We start from the raw sequence: 22,913 nt of genomic DNA on the forward strand, positions 1-22,913 counted from the left end.
AATTCAGCTGACTTAAGGTAAGCAGTTCCTGAGGACTAAGAATATAAGGATGAATTAAACGAGCTCACAGTTCACAGAAGAACAGCTAATATTGATTGGGCCCTTTCTGTGGATGGGCCAGTGCTAAGCCTCTCCATGAATCCTCAGTGCTCAAGGGGTGGGTGCAGTCATCATCCCCCATTCTACAGATGAGGAAACTGGAGGCAGATTGCTTAAGGAGCCCACCAAGATTCCACAGCTACTAGTTGGAAGCAGAATTCCAACCATGCAGTCTAATTCTAAAGCTTAACCTTTACACTGTGCCTTTGCCCAGTGATAATCAGCACTAGGCCACAGCATTTGGCAGGATAGAAGCGCTTTCACGGTCTGGTGATGCTCGGCAGGGAGGTCGGCATTAGCTTCCACGATGACCAATAAACAGATGAGGTCAGTGAAGCTCTGAAAGTGTCAGTGACTCATCCAAGGTCATACAGCCAAGAAAACCTAAACTCAAACCCACCGAGTCTAGCTGCAAAGCACCTGCTTTTCCTACCGGGCACTGCCTCCTCCCAAACACAGCTCTCGTAAATGTACACTTCAGTAGGTGGAAGGTGGACGACTGCATTGATACAAGACGTGACTACCTGTGTTGGATCACGTATGTCTTGATTTGCACACCGATTGCTAAAAGAGCTAGGCGGAGATGGTGTAAGTCTAACCAGATCTGAAATGCTAACACCAAATGAGACTTGCTCCGTCCTGCCCACTGTTCAGTGCACTTTGCATACAAACTCCTTCAGTCCTCGTGACCACTCTGAGAGGCACGCACGATCACTATTCCTCATGACGCAGGTGCTGAACCATCTGCACAGAGACCTGTTGACTGCCCCCCTCCCCCCCACCCCGGGGTCACCCAGCTGGCCTGTGGGGGAGCCAGGATTCAGCCCAGGCAGCCTGGCTCCAAGCCAGACTCTTGGTTCGCACCCCATGGAGTCCTGAAATACTAGCGAGCTGTGGGCCATGAAATGTGTAGTAGCTCACTCACCTAAGGTAGGCGTTATCCTGGCTTTACAAAAGAAAGGTTTTATTTTGAACTCAGGTCTGTCTGATTCTCATAGCCCATGTCCTTAATCTCTACTCAACTTTTTTTTAAGTGAGGTATTAAAAGACAAATGTTAAAAAAGTAAAACTATGCTCATTTCCCCCTTCCACCCGGGCTCACAGAAGGCAGTGGATGGCCAAGAGGACCCTACCGCATCCGCTTTCCATCCCAGCCCCCAGCACATAGTAGGCCCCCCACAAACATTTGTGGAATAAGCTACCTACCTAAAACGGACAAAAGCAGGTGGAGAGTTGAAAACTGAGACCCCCGGGTGGCTTTGGGGGGACGGACACACCCTGAGCCCGTGTGTTTGCAATGCAGGCATCATCACAGTGAACTGCTCAGATCTCTGCCCCAGACGGAAGGCCAGGACCACGGCAGGGCTCGCTCCGTGGCCCCCACAGGTGGGTGCGGACCCTCTTGTCCCTGGGAGGGGGAAAGGTCAAGGATTCACCGGACCCACTCCCAAGCACGGATAAGGATTCTGAGGCCTGCCTGGGGGTGGTGGCACTTCCCAGGTTGAAAGGTCAAATTCAACAATCCGCCACCATCCCTTGTAAATCGGGTTGCTAATTTAGGATTTTCTGCTCCAAAGGGGTTTACCTACCCTTGTGACTTGTGCTTGTGACGGGGATTACAGTCAGGGCTACACAAGGATAAACCGGTGAGTGATGCTGGGTTCTTTTAAAAGCCTGAGCCTTTCTGAGTACAAATATGCCACTCTGACCCTCAAACAGAAACCTCTTTTTAGGGGAATTTCATTCCATATGGAATGTCCTTTCAATTTGTAACCCTGGGTTTCTACCCTGTTGTCAACTCCTGGTATTGGTAGAATCTTATAAGTTGTGGCTTCGAAGTATCTTCCCTCTCTAATGGCAGCCCTGGTACTAGGGGTCAAGTGCATAGGCCCCTCATGCCAATAAACAGGAGCCCCAGGTGATGCAAGGGCAGGATGTGACATGATCTGAGAATCACTGGTCCCGCCTGGCTGAAATCCAGCAGGCCCACCTGTGGGGTTTCCTACTGCCGGTCTCCCAACTGTGGGTGATGGGATACCAGTTCCAGATCAGAAGGGCTCAGGAATGTCACAGGTAAACCAACCTAAAATGGTTCCTTTCCTGCAGGACTTTTCAGAGCCTTTACTATGATCATGTGCATTGTGACTCTCCAAGAAAGGGAACTAGCTTGTGGCCATTATCACTTTTTAATCATGGGACCCTTTTCAACACATATTGGTGCCCCCTAGAACACAGTCTCCCACCCCCCCAGAACACAGACGCTCTTCTAAAAGAACTCGAAAATGCCACCAGGCCCTAAAGGTTTCATGCGGCAGTCCCCAAATGCTGGTCAAAGGATCACTCATGGCAGAATCACCTGTAAGGTGTATAATAATTCCCAGGCAACACCCCACACCTTCTAAGTGGGAATGGGGCCTGGGAATCTGGATATTTAACAGGCACGCTGGGATTTGCTTTCTAGCCACTTGCGGGGGCTGCACTAGAGTAGGAATCTAAGAAAGGAGGAGTTACAGCATCTCCTATATAATCAGCTTTACAATGTTCACTGTATTCCTCTGGTCTGTCTGCCTCTCTTCCCCCGTCTCCCAGTCATGAGCACAGGCAGCGTTCATTCTCAGCCTCTGCCTTCTTTCTGGAGCATCTCTGGCTCAGCAACTACTCCTACAGAGTTAAGAGACACCGATGATCACCTCCCCAGGCCGGGCTCTGGACTCAGGCGGAAAACAAAGATAGCCTGCCCCCACCCCCCCCCGGCCCCCGACCTAAGGCTAGAGACAGGCTGTGAATGGTGGGGAGTCCAGGCATGGATTAGGAAGGCTGCCTGGAGGAGGAGACACTAGTACCAAGACTCATAGGATCAGAGTACCTTATCTGGGATTAGGGCAATTTCTGGGCAGAGGGGCAGCTGGGCAAGGCACAAAGGCAGGAAACAGCATAGGTGCTGGGCATTCCTTGCTGCTGGGGAATGCTGGAGCTTCCAGTGACAGGCAGGGAGCCTCTAGTGATGTGGGAGGGATGCCACACAGAGGCTTCCAGCCTCTCATACTTCCCCTCTCTGCACCTGCTTCCAGAATCCCTGCCTCAGCTCTGCCTAGATGTCCCTCCTCCCCCTTCCCTTTGACTCCCCTTTTGAAAACCTATCTGTCCTCTTAGGCCCACGTTGGACCCATCTTCCTGTGAAACTAGTACCAGCTACTTTCACGGAGATGGGCTCTTCCCCTCCCTTGGCCAAAGCTCACCCACATTCTTTTCAAATTTATCTTTCTAGGGGCTACTCTGCTTGGCCCTATAATGTTGGGAGTTTGTTCTTTATCCCCTTTCTTGCTATTCAGACCCTGAGTCCTGCTCATCTTGTTCTCTCCTAAAGTAGCTGTTAAAATAGTTTATGTTGAATGAAAAGTGGGCTTTTCAATTTACCAAAATACATTAGAGGCTTTAAAAATGCTCATGTCCTTTGCTTGATATATTTCCCTTCTAGGAATCAGACTGTGGGAATAATTAGAAATTGGGACAAAGATTTATGTAGAAAGATGCTTATCACAGCAGTTTTTAAGCAGAAAATAAAAGCAACCTCCATCTTTAAGTATAAGGGAACGTTTAAGTAAATTATTCTGTATACATAGTATGAATAATTGAGACAAAAGGTTTTTGGAGAAAGCCTTACGAGGTAAGTAGAAGAAAATCAGGATATGATCCTGTGTATATAATGTCAAGTATATTAAAAAAAATGTAAATATACTTGCACATCTATTTGCATGTCTAAATCAAGAGAAAACAAAATACATGAAAATATTGAGTTTTTGTAGAAAGCAGAATTGTTTTCTACCTTAAATATGTATTTTCCATACATTTTATAATTGACACAGATTTCACGTTTGTAATCAGAGAAAAAAATAACAACACTAGAGCAATTAAGAGGCAGGTGGAGTTCTTCCTCAGCATAAATCTGGCTTCTGACCAGGTGGCTCGTACGTTACAGTGACGTATTTGTAAAGGACCTTTTTGTGTGCTGTGTATTTCATTGCGCGCTCGTCTCCTCTGGGACTGCAGATTACGGGCTGAGCTCAGCATGTTCTGGCAGTCAGAGCCCGGCTTTGCCCATCACTCCTGTGATTTGCGGTCCTCCTTGGACTGACCCAGTCATGCAGACAGCCCAGTTCCGGGCTGCTTGGGTGTGACACTTTGGGATGGATGATGCCTCGGTCGGTCCTCTAACAGCCCGACGGTGTGTGTCTTTTGTGCAGGTGGTCCCTGCCCTTAGCTGATGAGGCTGAGCACGGCTCAGCAGCCTTCCAAGGATTCCCTTTCCACACAACCAGAGCAAGCACAGCCCCCCCCCCCCCACCCCACTGATTCCATCTTGCACTGATCTGTTCCACGGTAGCCTTGTCTGGTTAAATTGGGGGCCGCCCTTTAATACCTGGCTTCAGCTCTGGTGTCCTGTTCACCCAGAAGTCTCACACTCCTGAGTGTGTCTTCATGGCCACAAATTCACATTGCATTCAGTCTGTCACTCAATTTCCAGAACTTCCACAGGAGGTCATCCCCATTTTATAGCAGAGAAAGCCAGCCCGGTTGCTAGAACCCTGCCAGGCTTCCAGCAGCTCTGAAACTGGAACCCAGGGCTGACTGACCACAGGGCTGGGTGTTCTTGATATAAAGAGTTAGGGTAACTGGACATCCAAAGAAAAAAGTTCCGGTGGCACTTCCCTCACTTTCCATGTAAATCTCTGCTTTTAAAGCCTGTGGCTATTCCAAGAAAGCACACTGTCCCCCAAAATGCCCACGGATATCGGATGTATGTCACTACATCGTGGTTAAGACGAATCAAATCGGCAGCCTTTATTCAACACCTCAGACTTACGTACTTGGACAGTCAGTACCCAATGTGAAGAGTTTGTAGCAGTGATGTGAATGGATTTGAAAGAGATATGTAATGGTCTCTGAGGACTGCCCAGAGTGGGAGTCTAAGGCATGTGTTGCCAGAAGTCATTACCCCACAGACATGCCTTTGATTTGGGGGATGGGAAGGTGTGAGCACTTGTCCCCTGTAGGCAAGAGCTCACAGTGAATTATATTCCTGTCACTGTTAATAAATCAAACAGTGTCTAATATTGAAGCCATTGTGTGGAAACTGCCTGCACAAAAATCCACTGGGAGAGGAAGAGGGTATCTTCTGTTCTTTGACCATGGGAATGGGAGGAGGGTGTGCTCCAGGCCTCAGGAGACCCTATAATTAAATGCCCATTGTTTAACCTCCCCCATAGGAAGAGCACATAAAAATCATCCATTAGTTTAAAAGGTCAAAAGCTGGTTTCCTGCTATATTACAATGGTTGAATAAATAAGATACTGGAGTAGAACCTTACAGATGCAAAATAGTCCAAATCCACGTACATTGTGAGCAATGGGACCAGCCCAAAGTAGTGAAAAGTGTGAGTTATTGAATAATTTTTAAACGCAGTTTTATTGACTTTAAAAATACTCCCTAAGTGTTGAATAGATGTGTCAATGAATGGGTTAGTGGATGGGTGGATGGATGGATGGATGGTAGTTAACACCTATCACACTTACTCTGTTCCGAGCACTGATCTAAGTACTTTATACTTATAAGCTCATTCAATTATAAAATAATCCTAGGAGATAAGTACTGTTAATATGCTCATTTTAAAGTTGAGGTCACACAGCTGTTGAATGGCAGAGCCAGGATTTGAATCTAAGGTGTCTGGCTTTAAAGTCCTAGTTCTTAACCATGGACAATTCATGATACATGCATCAATGTTTGGATATCATTTCATTATACCAATATTATGCTGCTAGAGTGTTTGAAAAGTCTGTTTCTGTAATTTTATCTGCTGCTTCAAAAATCAGTAAACAAGTCCAGTGCCCACTGTTTCATGGATGGGGAAACTGAGGCCCAGAGAAGGATGGATCAGCCCACAGCAGCCCATGCCAGACTGAGGCTGAATTCAGACCTCCCCATGACCCCTCCAGTTTCTCACTTTCCATTCCACAGCCGGTCTGGTGCTCCTTTATAAACTAATCTCTCTGATCCATGTCCAGATTCCTTCCAAGTTTCCACAGAAGAGGAGCCTCCACTGACCATTTACATCAGCTCTTTCCCCAGCAGCTGGTTATCCCTGAAACCCCTCCCAGCTGAGGTTTCAAGGTGACTGAGAGCTGCCAGCGCTGTAGGAACACAGCCTTTGCCATTTACTGGAGCTAGACTCGGTTTCCAGAAGGACCAGAGATCCTAGTGGCTGCTTCTAGCATGGATTTGCTTTTTCTCCTTTCCAGATTAGCCCATTCCAAAGGGACAGGACCTTGAAGAGTGCCAGGAAAATCCAGGAAGGGCTTCTGGGCTCTGATGCATATACAATTCCCCGCCAGCAGGAGGCGGCAGAGCCCAGCAGTTACAAATGCCCCACCCGGTGGCTGGCTGGCCGGCTTGAATCCTGCCTCCTCCTCCTAGACAGTGACCTTAGGCAGATTTCCCGCTCCGCACACCGCTCCGCAGACCCCGCACAACAGTAACGCCTACCTCATGAAATTGTTCTGAGGATCAAATGAGATTAAACCCATAAAGCGCATAGCGATGTTGCTCACACTGAGCACCCAGTAAACGTTAGGCATCCTTTTACCATCACAACCATCATTCTGTTAGAACAAATGCCAAAGGATTATCCACATTGATCAGTTGTTCTAGAGCTTTGTTATATTGAAAACGGATGAAAAGGTCACTAGCTGTTGATTATCCAAAGAACCTTTATGCTGAGATTTTACTTATAGAAGAACCAGGTGTTAGGGCTGAAATAGATTGTGAGAAAGGCGGTGACTTGCCTGAGACCTTGCTGGTACTAGGGATTTTACAACTTTACCTTCTATCAGAAGACGGGGTTCACAGCCGCCTTTGGACCACTCTGCCAGGGGGTCCAGCCACCGCAGACAGACTTTGGTATAATACTGGAGAAAAACAAACAAAAAAACCCAAGCTATTGTGTGTTTCTTGGCACTTCGCCAATATTAAACAAAAGATTTCCTGATTAAATTATTACTTACCACTGTATGTCCCTGAAGTAGCTTCAGATTCACTTACATGCTTTTTCTTTTGCAGTCATGAACACACAGACATTGAGTTCCCAGTACATTCCAAGAAAAGCATCTTGTGCAATTTTCAAAAGGAATATGATGTTATCTTTACGGCCGTGACCCTTCTGTAACCTTGTCGGGCTCCACCCTTGTTTTTCCAGCTGTGCCCGAGCTGAAGCTCCTCTGCGGGGCAGATGTCCTGAAGACCTTCCAGACCCCCAACCTCTGGAAAGACGCGCACATCCAGGAGATAGTGGAGAAGTTTGGCGTGGTGTGTGTGAGCCGGACAGGTCACAACCCAAAGGAATACATCTCGGGCTCGCCCATCCTGCACAGGTACCGGCACAACATTCACCTGGCCAGGGAGCCCGTGCGGAATGAGCTCAGCTCCACCTACATCAGGCGGGCCCTGAGCCAGGGGCACAGCGTGAAGTACCTGCTCCCAGACGCTGTCATCAGCTACATCAAGGACCACAACCTCTACACCAGGGACAGTTCCTGGACAGACAGCAGCACCCAGAGGAATGAAGGAAAGACAGACTAGGGAGAGCCAGCCACTCCGCCACAGAGCTCCTCCTGACGAAAGGGCAGTTAAGGTCTTAGGCTTTTTTTTTTTAGGCAATGAGTTTATTTCAGAGGAGTCTTCTGTCCCAGGAAGAGATAGCTTCTTTTGGGAGAAGGAGCAAGTGCCTGCATCTCAAAGCAGTTAAAAGGGCGTGGCAGGTCACTAGAACTGGACGACAGCTCTCAGAACCTGTCGCTGCAGAGGCCTCCTTATTCGGTAACCGGTGACTCGGGCATGCGCACTGAAGGCAGTTCTGCACCAGGCAGGGCCCCTGAGGGTCAGATCAGAACTGCCCACACGCGTTTTCTAACTAGGACCAGGTGCAGCATGCTGGTCTTGATTAGAGAGACTTGACAGGACGCTAATTACCAAACAGTGGGCTTTGTCAACGCCTTGTTCCAACAAAATCATACTAATTGAGGAGTCAGAAATTTGGAAGCCGCTCTTTGCCGATTTACATCGAATCTTCCCTCAAGAACCACCGTCTGCCTGCCTAAGCTGTAGATACCATTTAAACTAAAATCTTTCTAAGGAGTGACCCTCAAACAATATTTTTGATATGGCAGATATCTTTAACACCACTTCTTTTATAAATGCCAGGGCTCCTGATTTCCAGGTTTCTAAAAAGGAACTGAGGTAAAACAGATGCCTTGGCTGTTTTAGAGGATCTTTTTGAATGTTTTATGACCGCCTGCCTGTTTGAATATTGGCAAAGGGATAAATAATAAATTGACATAAAAAAATACTAATGAAAGGTCTCTTTTTTCTCCTTTTGTTATATTTTTAATGCCTGATGTATAGTTGTTGCTCTTCTTTTTAGCTACCCCGTGAAACTGGCTACTGTTCCAATCCAACTGACAGGAATTTAAGTTTCTATTTCCAGGTACTAGCAGTGGAGGAAGCAGCTGCTTTTCAACACCCTGCAAAGAGTGCTCTAATCTGAAGCTCTGGGCAGAGGGCTCTGTTCAGGTGGGCCCTAAAGGATGAGAAGAGGAGCTTCACATGTGTTCAGGATCTGTCATTCCACTCCTCCTCAAGAAGAGGTTTTAATTGGCCTAATTCTGTTTGAGTTTACTCTCTACACCTGCTCACCAAATGACCGGATGCATTCAGAATGTACTTCTCCGTACTTTTACCCTGGTACGTCCTTGCTGCAGATGTAGTCATGCAGAAAAACAGAGGGCCAGCCAGAAGAATCGACTATCTCCCCAAACATATCCCAGCGTTCCTGTGGGTGCCCTGATAGCCAGGAGTAAAGTAGGCAATCAGGATTTCCTGGGGCTAGAGTACTGGGGGTCCCTAGGCCCCCACCCCTGCAACCTCTAATGCTGCTAGCCATTCCCCACCCTGACTGCGCTCTGCACCCCAAGGGGTCTCTAAGAACCTTGATAATGCAGGGGAATAGGAATCAAACAGCCTTGTCCACAGCAAGCTGTGTGATTTGGACCAGCTCCCTTCCCTACTGCGAGTCTCGGTTTCTCAAACTCTGAAATGCGGCGGTTTGACTAGATAGTCTCTCAATTCGCTTCTAGCTCTGATCACCTGAGACTCTGAATGCCCTCCTTCAGCCTGCCCACCCTTCTTTGGGTCCAATTCACTTCCGGCCACACTGGAAATTCTCCAAGGGCAGAGGGTCTCTGTTTTGTTTGCTGATGTATCCGAAGTGCCAAGAAATTTGCTGTCCCAAACACGGTCGCGGGATGCAGTGTTTTCGACCCCTGGGAGCTGGACAGAAATGCAGACTCTCAGGCTCCACCCCAGACCTACTGACTCAGAATCTGCAATTTAATAAAATTCCCAAGCCATTCAATGTACGGGCCTAGAACAGTACCTGTTACAATAAATATTAGCTTTACTTTCAATAGACTGACTATATGATTGAAATATATGATTGCATCACATTTACTCTGGTGAATATCTTCCACCTTACCCTCTGAGCAACATTTTCCCACTGTTCTATATGGAGTATAGAAAGAACACAGCTGTAGTGTCCAGAAAAAGGGGGTAGTGAGGGATCCTATGGGTTTGAAGCAGGGTTTCTCAACTTGAGTGATATTGACATTCTGGGCCAGATCATCCTTTCCTGTGAGAGGTTTCCCTGTGCAATTAGGATGCTGAACAGCATCCCCAGCCTCTCTCCATTAGGTGCTAGGAGTACCCACCACCACCTCTAAATATAACAACAAAAATGCCCCCTGGACCTTGCCAAATGCCCCCTGGGGCACAAAATAGTCACCCTGGTTGAGACCCACTGGTTTAAGGATATGGCTGGGGGTGGGGGTATGTACGTGAGGAGGGGTTCCTGCATTTCTCAACAGGGCAATTGAGCAGACAGCAGCTTTAGAATACTACCCTCTTATAAAGGACTAGTTTGAGAGGCGTTCCCACCCCTCAGGAAGTCGTGTTTATTCTGGGGGACACAGTGCTACTGATGGTGGGAATTAGAAGCCACGCCCTTGACTCAGAGGCACCCCCAACTCCAGTCTCCAGAGTGGCCTTCTCTCCCGTGTGTTTACAGGCTGAGGCTTCAGCATGTCCTGTGCCCTCCGTACTGACATCCACAGCCTGGCAAGTGGAGACTCAAGGAGTGGAAGCTAGAAGTCTTGTGATTATAATTTTTGTGATTCAAAATTCAGGGTTCATTTATTTGAATCATTTTTTGTGCACTTCTTATGTACCAATCACTAGACGACACTAGGAATATAATGATGAATAAAATAGATTGTCTCTCCTCTCGTGAAGCTTACAGTCTGGTGGGAAGGCGGAGGGGAATCAAATATTCCCATGACCAAACATCTGATTACAGACCAGGATGAGAGTTCTGAAGGCCAACACACAGCGTGCCCTGTAGCCAGAGGCCCAGGTTCACCATCAAGTTAATGAAACTGAAGCCCTAGACCTTCACTTGCCCGGGCCCTTTCCAACACCCCGGGGTGGGGGAGGGCGCCTAATCATGTGGGTATCTAATTTCACATTCATGATTTTTATTCCTTTTCTGAAAAGTCGACTTCAAAATTGTACAAAGCATAGACTCCATAAAACATCAGGGATTCTCCCTGATGACAGAATATAGAGAGCAGGGAAGAGAGGATGGATTTGAGACCTGAAAGATGAATTCACAAGACGTGGGGATGGATGGAGGCAGCTGGGCTTTTGGGCAGAATAAACAACATATGCAAAGGCCCTGAGGCAGAAGAGGGCAAAAGGAGCAGCATGATGAGCTGGATTCATCATCAACTCCTTAAGGAAGGGGTTCACTATTGCAGCGTGCCCCTCACAGTAGGCATCCCGGCACACCAGCATCTCCCAGCTTGCAGGAGATGCCCTCATCTTTCTGATTCGTGGCCGTATCCTGTGGCTCCCACCAGTGCTGAGCCTTTACACTGTCTCCTTCTAAAATAACACAACACAACCTACTTTATAATAAAGTAAGCACATACACACACGCACACACACACATCTCTCTCAATTTCTGGACTCTTACTTTGTCTCATTGATTCATGTAGCCTTCTTTTTTTAGTATCAGAAGGGAAAACATGTATCACCCCTGTGCTCCTGATTTATTGCATTGCCACTGCCCCGCATACCTGATCTCACATTCCTTTCCATTCCCTCAGGCCTTCTTTGCATCTAGTGTGCCAAGGTGTTTTGTTTATTTTGCAAGAACAGAAAAACAGTGTTTTGGCCTCCTGGGTAAATAGAATTTCCAGCCTTAAATAAAGGTTCTCCCGTGCTAGCAGATGCTGGCCAAATAAGAGGAGCTCTGCATCCCAGCCTGAGGAAAGAATTTTTCACTTATGATACTGTCTGTCACTCGGGACAGAATGATGTGAAATCCCATTTTAAACCAATAGTGCACCAGACTTGCAAGGCACGTTTGGTAATTGGGTTAATACACGAACATGAACTTCTTCATCCCTGTCCTGCCCTCTGTCTGCCAACAGTGTTTCTGCCTTCACTTTTGGCAAGGGTCTCCATGCACAGACTGTGCCCGATTTCAGTCATGAAGTTATTTTCTTGGACCAGAGCTCAGCATTATAGACACACGAGTGTGACTAATAAACAATCTATAATAATGCATGTAGGCGCATACCTCAGAAGATTTTAGAATTGTTAAAATAGCTCCAGAAAGTCTTGTTCATGGCACCAGAGCCTGTGAAATCTGGAAGGAACCCTAGTATTCATTGGACCCCGCCTTTCTCAAATCATCAGAACGCTGAAATCCCACAAATTAATGGGAGTTTCAGTATTAAAAACAAAAAGAATATGGTGTCCTGAGGACCAGTTTGGAGAGCCCGGTTTTCCTTCTGGTGAAATCCAGTCACTCTTACTTTCCATGCATTCCTCACACGCAGCCTCTTCTCTCCATCCCTCCTGACACCCCCCAGCCCAGACCACCATCATCTCTTAGCCAGACTCCTGTAATGGGTCTCCCCAACCCACACTTACGAACCAGAGCAGCTTTGTGATTGCACACAAATCTGATCATAATACCTCCCTGCCCAAACTCCTCCCACGATACCATTAAGAAAATGGAAGACAAGTCACAGACTTGAAGAACACATTTACAAAATGTGTATCTAATAAATGACTTATGTCCAGACTATGTAAAGATCTCTAACAATTCAAAAATAAAAAGACTAAAAATCCGATTAAAAGATGATCCAAAGATTGAACTAGACCTGTGTACGAGAAGGTTAACACAGCAGGCCTGATGCGGCTGTTGAGAAAGGCCTGCTCCTGAGGCTGGCCCTTGGCTGGTATCTGAGAAACTGGCTTTTGGAATACTGCCTACGATTCTAACTGATAAGGCTGTTTTGTCTACCTGGGGCACGGAGTCCTGCAGCCCCAGCCTGCCTAGGCTAGTACAAACAATGCGACTTGCCGCGAACACCTGCTCTCCTAGGAACTTGGAAGTTCAGAAATCATAGCTGGTCTTGCAGGCACAGGGCCTACGTCACTAGCCCACAATAAAACCCTTGGATTCAGAGTCTCAGACTGCCCTGGGCAGAAACACTGCATGCTGTTGCTGCATTTCACTGGGGGAAGAAGAAATGTGTTCTGTGTGGCCCCCACCACAGGAGGAGAACTTTGGAAGCCTTCACCTGGACTCCCTCAGACTCTCCTGGATGTGTCTTTTCCCCTGGCTAGTCCTGCCATGCGTCCTTTCACTGGAATGAGCCGCTGCCGTGAGGATAGCTGCCCCTGAGGCCTGTGAGTCCTTCAAGGGATCCCAGAAACAAGACCCTTTACCAAAGAAGATACATGAATGGTAACTGAGCACTGAAAAGATGCTTGGCACCAATAGTCTCAAGAGACCCACAATGAGATACCACTTTGCACCTCCATGAATGCGTAAAATCAGTCAGCAAAATCCCATTCTTAAGAATCGGTCCAGAAAAAGATGCGAACGTATGTCTGTCCACTCACCTGGGTGTGAATATTTATAGCAGCAATACTCATTATAGCCAAAAACTGGGAGAATTCAGATGTTCTTCAACTGGTAAATGGAGAAACAAAAGTATCCAGGCAATGGGAAATTATTCAGCAGCTCATGCTCAGCGAAAGACACCAGACAATAAGACAACACATTGTATGATTCCATTTATGTGAAATTTCTAGAAAAGGCAAAACTATAGATAGAGGCACAGAGCAGACCAGTGGTTGCCTGAAGGTGGGAGTGAAGACTGACTGCAGGTGGGCACAGGGAACTCGGTGGGGGGAGGAGGTGGGGATAGGAATGTGCTAAAACTAGATTGCGGGGGTGACTGCACAACTCTGTAAATTTACTAGCACTCATAAAACCACACACATTACATGGGTAAATTTTGAGGTATTTAAATTATACCTCAATAATGGTGTTTTTCAAACATCTGAGCTTCCTTTGCTTGCCCTTGGAGTGAAGACCTGACTCCTCCTGGGGTGGCTTCCCCTCCCAAGCTCCCATGCCCCACGACACTCTCCTGCAGCTTGCACCCTGCTCCAGCCCGGCTTTGCTCAGTGTCCCACACCTACACCTCTCCCTCTGTCAGCACTTTCCCTATGCGCCCCGCCCTGTGCACGCTGTCTCTCTGCACCCCTTCTCTGAGCTGATTCCCATTTCTTCTTCAGTTCTTTGCCTCTCCTTGCCTTATCCAGGAAATGAGACTTGTCTACTCTCCCTGTACCCCCAACTCCCTGCCCTCCTCTTGTGAGAGAATTTCATCACTCTGGAAATGACGGATTCAGTGGTGACTCCAAGTGCCCAGAAAGCAAGAATTCATCTTGATCATTGCTCTTCGTCCCTAGACAACTCCTGGCTCAGTAAATATTTCAGAAAATAATACCTAATAAGCATCTTATTAGCTCTGAGAAGCCCATGATAAACACACCTATTTAACTTGATATCAGTCAGTGTTTTTGAAGCATGTTTACACACACAGTCCTTCTTATATATATATACTTAATAATATGTGGAACACGGTACTCAGAGTTGAAGTTTAGGAAGTTCTTATCTAAAGTTTTTCCCCAGTTTTTTGTATTACAGACAATACTGCAACAGATACCCTTATCCATGAGCCCTTACAAACCAGTGCTTTTGTGGGATAGATTCCCAGGGGTGGTATTGCTGGGTCAAATGCTATGTGTACTTTTTATTCTAATCGATGTTACCAGATTGTAGAGACTAGATTTTCTTTTTTTTTTAAGTAAATTGATTTTTTTTTTTTTTAAGGAGACTCACAAGAGCTGCTGAAATTCTCATTTCCCTATTCCTTTGCAAGGAGTCACTTTCATTATCTTTTATACAAACCAAAACGATATCCATCTCTTTATTTCTATAGATAATGTGTGCTAATGAATTTCAGGAACTCACTCACCATAGAGAGACACAGCAATCTGCAGGCCAACATTGTTCCTGGTATGTTCGATGGGTGAATAAAAGCAGGTGTCTCGACGGATGGTGGATTTATGGGGGGGTGGGCAAATGGCTTCCGCATCCTACTCTCACACCAGGACAACCATGCTAGCCGCCATGCAGCTCTTGCAATGTCCTGGTAGGCAGAACGGCTCAGTCTCCTGCCCCCCTATGCCCGCCCCACATGCTCTGTTCCTCCAGGCTGGCTGGGGGCAGGCTGCCTGGCGGGCTGGCACAAAGGCTCCTTCCTGGGCCTATTACCATGACTGCGCCTCTTTCCTTTGTGGTAGCTCTCCTGCCCTGACACTTGTCAGTGGCTCCCCATTTCCTACAGGGTAGAGTCCAAATGGCTTGTTAGAGCAGATAGGGTTCTCCATGGCCTGGCCCTACTTGTTTCTCCACTTTTTCTTGCACTGCGTCAGACCAAGCCGTCCCTCCAGCCCCCACGGCTCCCCCTCAGCTCTGAGTCACCATACTTGATTACCCCACTTTCCCTGAAGATGCCAGGCTTTCCTCCAGCTCCCTGCTTTTGCATGCGTCCCTCCCTCTTGGGAGTGTCCTCTACACCCTCCGTCAGGCAAATCCATACGCATCCTTCTAAACTTTGGCCCTGTGCCCAACCACCAGCTTGTCCCGGAAGCACTCCATACAAGCCTCTACTCGTTACACTCCTGTCTCCCCTAGACCGTATCTTCCTCAGGCCGGCGTCTCTCTCAGGGTAGCATCTTCAGCATCTAGCCCAGTTCCAGGCACCTGCCAGGTGCTCAGGAAGTGTTTGCTAAAAGGACCCATCAACGCACAGCTTTGACACTTGCCCCAGTTCTTCTGCTGAGGATCCACTGGGCTCATGTTCCGGGGTGTGCAGCCCGTGACCAGGTGCTGTGAGGAACATGGAAGGAATCTGAGGCACAGTCGCTGGCCACAGAGCATCGACAGGCCCGCTGGGGGAGCCGAAGCAGGCGTCCCGAGAGTGTGCACAGGAGAAAGAGCTCTGTCCCCCTGAGGCAGTGTGGACGAAACAACACGACTGGGAGAGCCAGGAGAAGGGAAGAGGGAGAGTATTTGGGCCAGTGGACCTCAGGGAATAAGGCTGGGCTGGGAGAGTTTCGGAGACGGACGAGGCCACCCGTGCCAGAGCAGGAAGACGACTTGGGACGACTGGACTGCAGGGGGAAAGGGTACAGACGGGGCTGGGAAAAGACACTGAGGCCAGATGGTCAAGGGCCTCAAATGACAAGAGAAGGAAACTTGAATTTATTGTGGATGTGTGTTCCCGAATCCTCAAAACTACGCTACGAGGTGATGGCTCAGAGACATCAAGTGACTTGCCCAAGATCACACAGCTATGAAATTGTGAGCCTGGGATTCAAGAGCAGTCTGACTCTAAAACCCAGGTGTGTTATTGCCCTGGATTCTGTCAATCCAGGGGCAGTGGGCAGGACAGACCACGAAGGAAGCTCACAGATGAAAAGGGTCTTCACAAAGATTATTATAATGCAATTTGGAATGGGTTTTTGGTCCCTAAATCCATGAGCTCCTGGCCTATTTCTTCCTTTTTTGGAAGCACAAACCTCCCACCAGCTGCCTAAAAAGCGTATTCACCCTCCGGTGCTTCTAAGGAGACAGGCGGAGGCCTTGAGGCCAGCCCTGAAACTGATTGGGGATCTTGGCCCGCCCCACCCCTGCCCCTCTTCCCTTGGAGGCCACCTCCCCCTTGCCACGGGTCAGCACAGCCCTGCTCTGTATTCGCTCTCAGGGCGGTCCTCAGAGGGCCGGGTCACGTGCTTCCTGGAAATCGATGTGTGTTTGACCAGCTGCCTCCCTTCCATCCCTCATTGTATAATTCTGCCCCAGGAATGCAAAAACATTGGTCTAGCAAGATTTGTTCTTTTAAAATCTGGCCGGAGCCTCACTAAGGTGCATTAATCTTTAACTGTTTATAGATTTTTCTGCTTAGAATATATGCCCCGTGCTTACATTTCACATGGGGATTCAAGTTCTGCTTCAATACTGATGATGACTTAGGAGACATATTTTTCTCTCTGGGATTTTCTTCAGCGGGCTTATCTATCAGATCCAGCATGCCAAGGCCCCCATAGATCTTTGCCTCATTTGGGAGACCGTAGCTGGTTAAGACCTTGGGTTTTGGGTCAGACAGAGCCAGACACGCATTCAGTCCCCAGCCCTGCCACTCCAGCCATGTGACCTCAAGAAAATCACAAAACCTCTCTAAAGCTCATTTTCTTCTGAAAACCAAGACCCGGTGGAGTCATATCCTGCCCAGGGTGCTATAATCAGCCCAAAGCGCACATATGGTTGTAACAGTTACTTCTGAGAGCCCTCGGCTCTGCAAGGACTCCATCTCCTCACCCACCCCTCCTACCCCTCACCCTTTTCTTTCTCCCCTCTTCTTCCAGGGACAGCTGCCTACTCCTTCTCTGTCCACTAAGTCAACCTGTTGGGGCTGCCTCCAATCTTCCCTTCACCCAATAAGAAGGCCCAGGGTAAAGTACACAAAACCACCATCTTCCTTAAAAGGCAGGGCAGTGGGAAAAGTTGTAAATACATATAGTTCATATTTTTTTTCAAATTTATTACTGGCCAAAAATATTTTAAGAGTTATCATCCAAAGTGAAAGCACAAAATAAATCTCCTATTTAAGTTTCAACCTCCCGAGTACCTCAGGACTGCTCAGGAAAAGTGATAAACAAATGAACAAACAAACCTGGGCCTCCTGGAAACAAAGCAAATGCACGTGGGTCAAGAATCAGTCCATACTTAGTCTTCTATCTAAAATTCGGCAATGGCTGCTTCTAGCTGCCCACCTTCTCAGATAACCTGCCCCCCACCTCCCACTTTAATCCCTTTATAAGCCTGTCCCAAGGGAGGTATGCTGGCTGGCCAGCAGTTGACAGATAAATTATATTGACCCCTTTCTCACCTTGTAGTGACTCTGGTATCACCTAATTGCTAATGCCATATCACTTAAAAACTCCTTGAGTAAGGATGCCTGGGTGGCTCAGTTGGTTAAGTGTCTGCCTTCAGCGTGGGTCATGATCCCGAAGTCTCTGGATCGAGTCCCACATCAGGCTCCCTGCTCAGTGGAGAGTCTGCATCTCCCTCTCCCTCTGCCCCTCCCCCCACTTGTGCTCTCTCGCTCTCGCTCACTCTCTCTCTCTCAAATAAATGGATAAATTCTAAAAAAAAAAAAAAATCCTTTAGTAACAGTTTCTGGCCAAAAAACTCCACATCACGGTCATGACATGGCAAGGCATGGAATCATGACATCTCCAGTCTTTCCGTCTACCATATTGCTCCTCGGATGAAATGACCATTTAAAGACTGAAATCAGACTAACACTCAGAGATGGACCTCTTCTCATTTCCTACCAGCTATGCCACTGTACAAGATGCTATCTCCCAGCAGAACCAGTGCCCTGGGGGCCATCCTGTCAGGTGTCTGTAACTTCACCAAAATCCTCCCGGTCCTGCCATCTCGGTTGGTGGGCCTCTACTCCAGAAGGTCTCCACCCCTGGAGAGGACCGTTGGGTCGAGAACTGCAGCACAATCACCGCCCTGACACAGCCTTGGAAGGGCGTGTGTGGGGGCTTCCGCCAGTGTATGGGCGATCCCCCCCCCCCCCCCCCCCCCGCTCCCACATCTATGCCTGCCCCATAGCAATCACCGCATTCCACAGGACCCAGGCTTCATTTTCCAAGAGGCATTCTCCTTGCAAATAGATGTCTAAGGGGCCAGAGCATTGGAAAATTGGGACCCAGATATCTTTGTAGAAAGGGGGTAAGTCTGCAGAGGTGCGCTGGGGTAGATAAAGTAGAAAGTGCTCTGTTCACAAAACTGCCACAACCCACAAGCTCTCCCCACTGCATGTCCTGGCTCTGCCTGCTGGACCACATCCTCTCTGTAGGCAAGACCCTTGCCAGTCTTCACCTTCTCTACCACCCTTACCATGGTGCTCTCACCCTCTGGCAGCAAGCCAGGGGAGCTGCCACCCCACCCCGCGGCTGGAATAGCAGGAAGGCGTATGAAAGTGACCGCACCCCCCCCCCCCCGCAAAAAGTGGGCCCTGGCATGCCTCAGTGGGAAGCCTCCCAAGATGGTGGACATCTATGACTGCCCATTGGGCACCTCCCATCTTTCCAGATCCTGGGAGGCCCTGCTCTCCTTGGGGCCCTGAGCCTCGTGCACCGTTTCTGGTAGCATGTTACACTGAGCAGTCACTCACATGAGGTAACATACAGGAATAAGGACCGTGGGTGGGGCTTACAAACACAATTTAATCAAACAAACCCAGAAGTCCTATCTGTGCTCAGCAGTCCCACCCCATTCTGATGGTCACTCACAGGGACAGAGGGGACCCATGGGGGCTTTTACAGTCCTGGCCAAATAAGGAAATGACTGCTCACTCCGTGGTGTCGAAACCCTCCCCAAATGCAAAGGCAAACTACTCTGACATACCCTGCTTCAACCAGCAAAAAGCCAAGCTTTTGACAACACAACCCGTTAGTGAGGAAACAGACACTTTGACGCATCAATGCTGGTGAAAGGGTTCGAGCCTAGGGAGGAAATCTGGCAATATCTACCAAGAATACTTTTAAGTATTTGTCCGTTGACAGCAATCCCACCTCCAGGAATCTATCCCAAAGATACACTCACAAAAATAGAAAAAGACTTAACCTGTTCATTACAGCACTATTTGTTACAGCAAAAGATTGGAAACAACCATTGAGCAGGGGATGGATTCCAGAAGCTACGGCACAGTCATATGATGGAGCGCTATGCCACCAGAGAAGGGAAGGAGGAGGCTCTCCCTGTACCACTGTGAGTGGTTTTACGTTAAAAAAAAAAAAAAAAAGGATAGGGGCGCCTGGGTGGCTCAGTCAGTTAAGCATCCAACTCTTGCTTCTGCTCAGTTCATGATCTCAGGGTCCTGAGATTGAGCCCCACGTTAGGCTCTGCGCTCAGTGTAGAGTCTGCCTGTCCTTCTCCCTCTGCTAGTCCCCCACTCTCTTTCTGTCTCTCAAATAAATAAATAAATAAAATCTTTAAAAAAGAAAAGGATATAGTAAGCCACTATTTATCTAAGAAATGGAAAGTATGACTACATAATATATTTATATTTTTAAAAATTTTTTTTAAGTAGGCTCCATGCCCAGCGTGGAGCCCAGTGCAGGGCTTGAACTTACCACCCTGAGATCAAGACCTGAGCAGAGATCAAGAGATGCTCAACCGACTGAGCCACCCAGGTGCCCCGATATTTATATTTTTAAATGAAAAGATAGGCCATTAAAAAAAGATATATATCAACCAATGGCAATGTATGAAACTTGTTTGGATCCTTATTCAAACAAACTAAAAAAATTTATGATATAAGTGAACACTTTCTGGATATTTGATGATATTAAGGAATTGTGTTATTGGTTTTTAGTTGTGATAATGGTGTTGTGTTATTGTTTTTAACGAGCCTATCTTTTAGAGATACTTCTCAAAATGTTTCCAAATGAAATGATATGGACATAGGTGGTCTTTGCTTCAAAATAATTTTGGAAATAGGAGGGTGGGTGGGAATGTAGATGAAACAGGATTGGCCGTGGGTTAATAATTGTTGAAGCTGGTGGTGAATCCATGGGAGTTCCATATACAATTCTCCCTATGTTTATGTACGTTTAAAATTGTCCACAATAAAATAGCTAGGAAAGCAAAGAACAGTGAGAGAGAAGGAAGGGAAGACTCCCCATGCAGTGTGTGTCACAATCTGTAGAAACAATTGTCATGTGTCAAGGACAGGTTGCACTCTGCAGAGCCATTTTCTGGACAGAACTAAATCCCCAGGTTAACCCGTGGTGTGTCATTTGCACATCTGCATATTCATGAACGCATCAAAGAAGAGCATCCTCAGTAGACCCTGGTGCCCCTCAGCCCCCGTGGCCTCTTGACAAACCCTCTCACTCCTGAACACAGCCGACACAGGAAGGCAGCTTTGCTGGGCCCCTCTCATCCCTTCAGACATTAACCTCACAGATGGCACCCTGACAGCTCAGGGATTGGAGCAGGGTCGTTCTCCATAAAATAACTCCAGAAACATTTTTGAACACAGGAAAAGGGAAGATTTTTTTTACAAGTCACCAAAATAAAATGAGCTCTTTAGAAGAGAAGCAGGGGTGTGATGTCAGATGAGTAAGGTTTTCTTTATAAGCACGAGGGAAGAGTATGTCGCCGCCTGTCCCCTGCTAGGAGACTCAAGTCTCTGGGTGTGGGAGACCTGCAAAGAGGGTGGGGATGGGGCTGGAAGGCACACTCTGCCCCAGCATCTTGCAAGGAGCATCTTTTGGGGAAGGGACAGAGCCTCAGAGTCTGTTCCTGGGCTCTCTGCTCCAACCCCTTTGCCCCAAGGAAGCTCTGCTGCCCCCAACAACTGGGAACACCCAGCAAGCTGCTTGACCTCTCGGTGATGCGGGGACAGGACTGCCCACCACACCAGGCGATTATAAGGATCGTGGGCAATCGGTGAATCATTTCATGGAGATGGCTCCCTGAGCTCTAATTTATCCCCATAGAGCAGACTGATCCACTAAAGAATGAAAAGCACATTTGCTCCCTAGCTCCTCTGAGCTCTCCTCTCCCCCAGGAGCTCACCCTGGGGGCCCTTGGCTCTCTCCTGTCCTCCCTCCCTCCGCCCCAGGATTGCTCACTGTGCTTACGAGTGCCATTGTATACACACAGCCTCAGGGTGGTTCCCCGCTGGCCTGCTTCCTCTTCTCCGTGTTCTTGGTGGCTCTTTGGGATTGCTCGTGGATCTCCGCTGCTGTTCTTTAAGGCTAGGGAATGAAGCAAGCCCAATTAGGATGCTGTAGAGTGCTTACATCTCCCTTTCAGTCATTAATAAGCCTGCTCCTTCCTCAGCACTCCTTTGTTCCCTTCTCTCTCCTCCCCTCCCCTCCTCCACACCGCTCAGATCCCGCCTGTTGTCAAGATCCAGCTGGAGCCTCACCTCCTCCAGGGAGCCCTCACTGATTGTCAACTCCACACAGATCCTCCTCTCTTCTTTATACACCCTTCTCAGTTACCCTCTTTGCTTTACACATCCCAAGTGATAGCACCCCAGACAAAAAGAAACTCCAAAAGATATTGAATAATGGATTAAATCAAGCAGGACAGAGAAGGCTGAGGAAGGATAACCGTGATGATACCTAATGATTCGTGACACTCACAGGGCACTTTTCACCTCAACTCACTGGACTTACCTTAAGGCCCCAGAAGGGGACACAGGCCAGAACCCTCTGTCCCTTGCCTTTTCCCTCACTCGTAAGGCTTCTCTGGCCCAAACAGCAGTGTGTCTGGAGTATGCTCTGTGCCATGCCCCTCTTTATCCATTGTCTCCTTTGCTTCTCACCACCTTAAGAGGTAGGTAGTCAGAGTGTCCCCATTTTACAGGTGTGGGAACTGAGGCACAGAAAGGAAAAGCCACTTCCCCAAGATCACTCAGCTAGACAGTGACACATTCAGCTTCAAAGCAAGCACTCTGCCTCTAAAGCCTGCCCTCACAGCTGGCCCCCCGCTGCACGGAACAGCACAGCCAGCAGGGCCACGCTTGGGAGAGCCCTCCGGGGAGGAGACCCAGCAGGGCAGGAGTCTACTGACTCACCGGGGGACAAATGCAGCACAACCAGGCTCAATTAACTGCCATGGGCCCAGCCGGCCAGCTCTGAAGAGTGAAGTCAGATGAGCAGGCCATGTCCAAAGTGGCCAGGGGAGCGAGGAGTGGCCAGATGTTGGTCCTTTGGGATGGACAGGCGAGGACCAGACAGGCGAGGAGGGCATGCCTCTCTGCCTAGAACATGAAGGGACCACTGTGGGCATGGCAGACAGCCAGAACGGACTGGGCCCCTGCTGCATGCCAGGCACTCTGCTGGGCGTTTGGCATAAGCCATCTCAGGAGACTCAGCAAGCACAAAGAGAGAAAGTTAGGAAGGGTCAGAAATCCAGCTGCCTGAGCTGGGTAACTCAGGGGAGCAGGAAGAAGAGCTTAGACTAGTTTGGGGTGACCAAGAAATGGCCAGTTCACTGTTTAAGCCTTTGGCTGACTCTCTGTTCTGGTAAGTCAGGCTGACAAGGAAACCCAGGGCCATGGCTGGCCCTGAGTGATGCCACAGAGAACCCAGTCCATGCCAGGCCCCACCCGTCCACCTGACTGAGCCACAAGGGTTCCTTCCTGCACCTTCAGGTTGGGCAGGGCTGAGACAGGTTG

General features: G+C 48.3%; 1 protein-coding gene and 1 long non-coding RNA gene across 8 annotated transcripts in view; one reads left to right on the plus strand and one right to left on the minus strand.

The window, feature by feature from the left end:
• Nucleotides 1–7,267, minus strand: part of LOC118535742 (uncharacterized) — a 76,570-nt gene extending 69,303 nt beyond the window's left edge. The window contains exons 1-2 of the long non-coding RNA XR_013447330.1: nt 7,158–7,267; nt 6,977–7,061 (exon numbers count right to left, since the gene is read on the minus strand). This is a non-coding gene — a long non-coding RNA (uncharacterized LOC118535742). The remainder of the gene's footprint in view (nt 1–6,976; nt 7,062–7,157) is intronic.
• NMNAT3 (nicotinamide nucleotide adenylyltransferase 3) overlaps nt 1–8,497 on the plus strand; it is a 113,396-nt gene extending 104,899 nt beyond the window's left edge. For 4 of the 7 annotated variants that reach the window (XM_078071207.1, XM_036092290.2, XM_036092288.2 and 1 more), the window contains 2 exons: nt 1,403–1,485; nt 7,349–8,497. In XM_078071207.1, the coding sequence (XP_077927333.1) occupies nt 1,403–1,485; nt 7,349–7,731 (466 nt within the window). In that variant the 3' untranslated portion in view covers nt 7,732–8,497. The other 3 variants (XM_078071222.1, XM_078071212.1, XM_036092294.2) reach the window with 3 other exon arrangements.
• The last annotated feature ends 14,416 nt before the right edge of the window (nt 8,498–22,913 follow it).

This window comes from Halichoerus grypus, chromosome 1 (assembly GCF_964656455.1).
Source record: "Halichoerus grypus chromosome 1, mHalGry1.hap1.1, whole genome shotgun sequence".
In the NCBI taxonomy this organism is placed as follows: domain Eukaryota; kingdom Metazoa; phylum Chordata; class Mammalia; order Carnivora; family Phocidae; genus Halichoerus; species Halichoerus grypus.